Below are 3,023 nucleotides of genomic sequence, written 5' to 3'. Positions count from 1 at the left end.
ATTTGAAATTACTATTGGGCTGAAATATGGCTTGAAAAGCAGACGAAAAATAAATAAATATCGGGAGATTTAAGACAATCAAAGAAAGGATGAAAGATTTCCTAGAGCATCTTACCATCAAAGCACTGCGTGCAAAGAAATCCGTAGCCACAGTTTCCAAAACGTTATTTAAGAAATAGATTAATAAATGAAACTGATATTAACTCGCCTTCCAGGTAGAAATGTTGATGACTGGTATTCTCATGTCACCAGCTGTGATACAGCTTCCAGGATGATACTCCATACTTCCAGGTTTCGGATAAAGCCAAGATGACTTCGATGTGTTGAACGACGCGACACTCGCAAAAAACTACTCTAAAATCAAACAAAGTTAATGGACTCGCATTAGATAACATTATCTCGTTTTTATCAATTAGTATACAAGTTTAATTGACTTTGTTTAAACAATGATACGTAAACTACGCTATTCAGAAAATTTTAAATGTATTCTTTATTTTTACGTAACACTTCAACAACCCTGAAATATAGTCTCATATCGCTACTAATAACATTATCATAATGTCTTTGTTTATATTATATAACTTCACGCACTAAATCACACGCTTCGTATATATTTTTTTAGTTTAACAAATCTATTTAATGCTCCATGATATCTTAACATAGATAATTATTCACTATGGGTTTTCAAATAAGGCTTAGTATGTTTTACAATGAAAAGAATCTGACAAATATTACTCAAAACTACTAATCTAGGAAATAAGAAAAATGAGTGACTGGTAATGTATCATAATTATGTTTAAAATAGTTTTAAAGCATTTAAAATAATTTATAAGACATATTAATTAGTGTACTGATTACTATAAATGATGTTGTTATTCGTTTACGACCTACGGATTTTATTGTTGTTGTTTGTTAGGGCTGAATAGCGTAAAACAATCAACGCCCATTGTTTGTGAAAATAGTTCAATGTTCATACGTTTTATGTTTATAATTCTTTCAGTCTAAAATCAATGCTCCATAATATGTCACAAACAAGATCTTACATCATGAACTCAATTGCACGTGTGTTCTTAACCTAGCACCATGCCTCATAGATATAATACAAGAGCCGGGAAGAAAAAAAGGCAGTTATCTCACCTCAATTTTTTATTACTTCAATGAAAACTAGATATAATTACTAGTCAAAATTGATGAGTATGCCAAGTATAGGTAGGCATTAAAAAATTGTGGCTGTTTCAAAACCTTAAAAAAACATTGATTTTTCATTCGGAGCTCTATGTCTTAAAACTACCAACAACACTAGAAGATCTAAGAGAACATTATTTAAAGAAGAGTAAATTTTCTGAAATATTAGCCCTAAAAGAGCTATTTACATCTAATAGTTCTCGAGATATAGCTTTTTAAAAAGCAAAATTTCTTAAAAATCTACTGAAAGATTAGTAGTTAGTTAATTTATTTTGAGAAATCTATATCTCAGGAACTATGCGACGTACAGATATCTATTAGCACTCAAATTAAAGCTAGTTTAATGGACTATAAAGAAGCTAATTACCTTTACCTTCGTAAGAATAGTAGTTTTCTTGATATTTGCTAAAATGAATTGACTTATAGTTGTTTAAAACAATAAATTTGATTTATGAAAAACTTTATTACGGAAACCGTTTAGCGTACTGATGTCTACCAGAGCTCAAATTAGAGCTAGTTAAATTTACTAAAAAATAGTATATTATGTTTATCTCTGTAGGAGTAGTAATTTTTGTGATATTTGACAAAATAAACTCACAAAATGTTAATTTCTAGTTGTTCGTATAAAATGTTGGATTTGTGAAAAAATATATCTCTAGATCCATTAGACGCACACATGTCTGCTAACATTCAAAATGAAGGGAATTTAACTTACTATAAAGTAGTTTATGACACTTATCTTCGTAGGGGTAGTAGTTTTTATGATATTCATATATGAATATAAATTTGGCAAGTGGAAATTTGTCCAAACAATTATAAATCAATATATTTTAGCAAATTTCATGTAAACTATTACTCTTACGAACATAAACATAATATACTACTTTATAGCTCATTAAACTAGCTTTAATTTCAGTGCTAATAGACATCGGTAAGTCAAATGGTTTTTGAGAAATAAATTTTTCAAAATAAATTCACTAACTACTGATCTTTTAGACCGTCCCATACAATATTTTTATGAAACGTTGCTTTTTAAAATGCAATATCTCGAAAACTATTAAACGTAAATAACTCTATTATGGGTCATACATTAGGAAATTTACTCTTCTTTAAATGACGTTCCCTTAGCTTTTCTTGTGTTGTTCCTCCTTTTTAAGATTAGAGCTCCGAATGAAAAATTAGTTGTTTTTTTCGCTATGAAACAACCGCCATTTTTTATTGCCCCTACCTATACTTGGCAGACTCGTAAATTTTGACTATTAATTATACATAGTTTTCATTAAAGTAATTAAAAATTGGGGTGAGATAACTCCTTTTTTTTCTCCTATTGGGCTCTTGTACTAATATGAGAGACCATGCAAGGTGACGAAATAAAGGAGCACGAATTAGTCACGTCAGAGAGCATAAAAGAAGATAAAAAACGGAGAACTGTTTATATCGAGAAACTCGAATTTCCCATGTTGCAAGATGAAGAAATTTTGAGTTTGCTCATCAATACAAATGTAAAAAAAAAAAACTTGTTTTCCTGCTTTATTTATTTTCCTTGTATTTCTGTGTAAATAGTAATTCTGCTGTATATAATAATAGAGCCTAGTGCAAGTAGTTCTGGTGAATATAATAATAGTGCCTAATGCAAGTAGTTTTGGTATATATGATAATAGTGCCTAGTGCAAGTAGTTCTGGTGTATATAATAGTGCGTAGTGCAAGTAGTTCTGGTGTATATAATAATAGTGCCTAGTGCAAGTAGTTTTTGTGGATATAATAGTGGTTCCTAGTGCAAGTAGTTCTGGTGTATATAATAATAGTGCCTAGTGCTAGTAGTTTTTGTGGATATAAT

The 3,023-nt window shown here is 29.8% G+C and overlaps 1 protein-coding gene across 2 annotated transcripts in view; it reads right to left on the bottom strand.

Annotated features, from left to right (window-relative positions):
- The window catches only part of LOC106691799 (aldo-keto reductase family 1 member A1), a 9,355-nt gene extending 8,991 nt beyond the window's left edge, over positions 1-364 (bottom strand). The window contains exon 1 of one of the 2 annotated variants that reach the window (XM_014437687.2): positions 209-364. In XM_014437687.2, the coding sequence (XP_014293173.1) occupies positions 209-283 (75 nt within the window). In that variant the 5' untranslated portion in view covers positions 284-364. Of the gene's footprint in view, positions 1-115 lie in introns of both variants that reach the window. The other variant, XM_014437688.3, reaches the window with a different exon arrangement.
- Between the last annotated feature and the right edge of the window lie 2,659 nt (positions 365-3,023).

This window comes from Halyomorpha halys, unplaced genomic scaffold (assembly GCF_000696795.3).
Source record: "Halyomorpha halys isolate HHAL.00 unplaced genomic scaffold, Hhal_1.1 Scaffold3263.1, whole genome shotgun sequence".
NCBI classification, from domain to species: domain Eukaryota; kingdom Metazoa; phylum Arthropoda; class Insecta; order Hemiptera; family Pentatomidae; genus Halyomorpha; species Halyomorpha halys.
The sequence above is the reverse complement of the archived record's forward strand: the minus strand, read 5'-3'. Positions and strand labels throughout refer to the sequence as shown.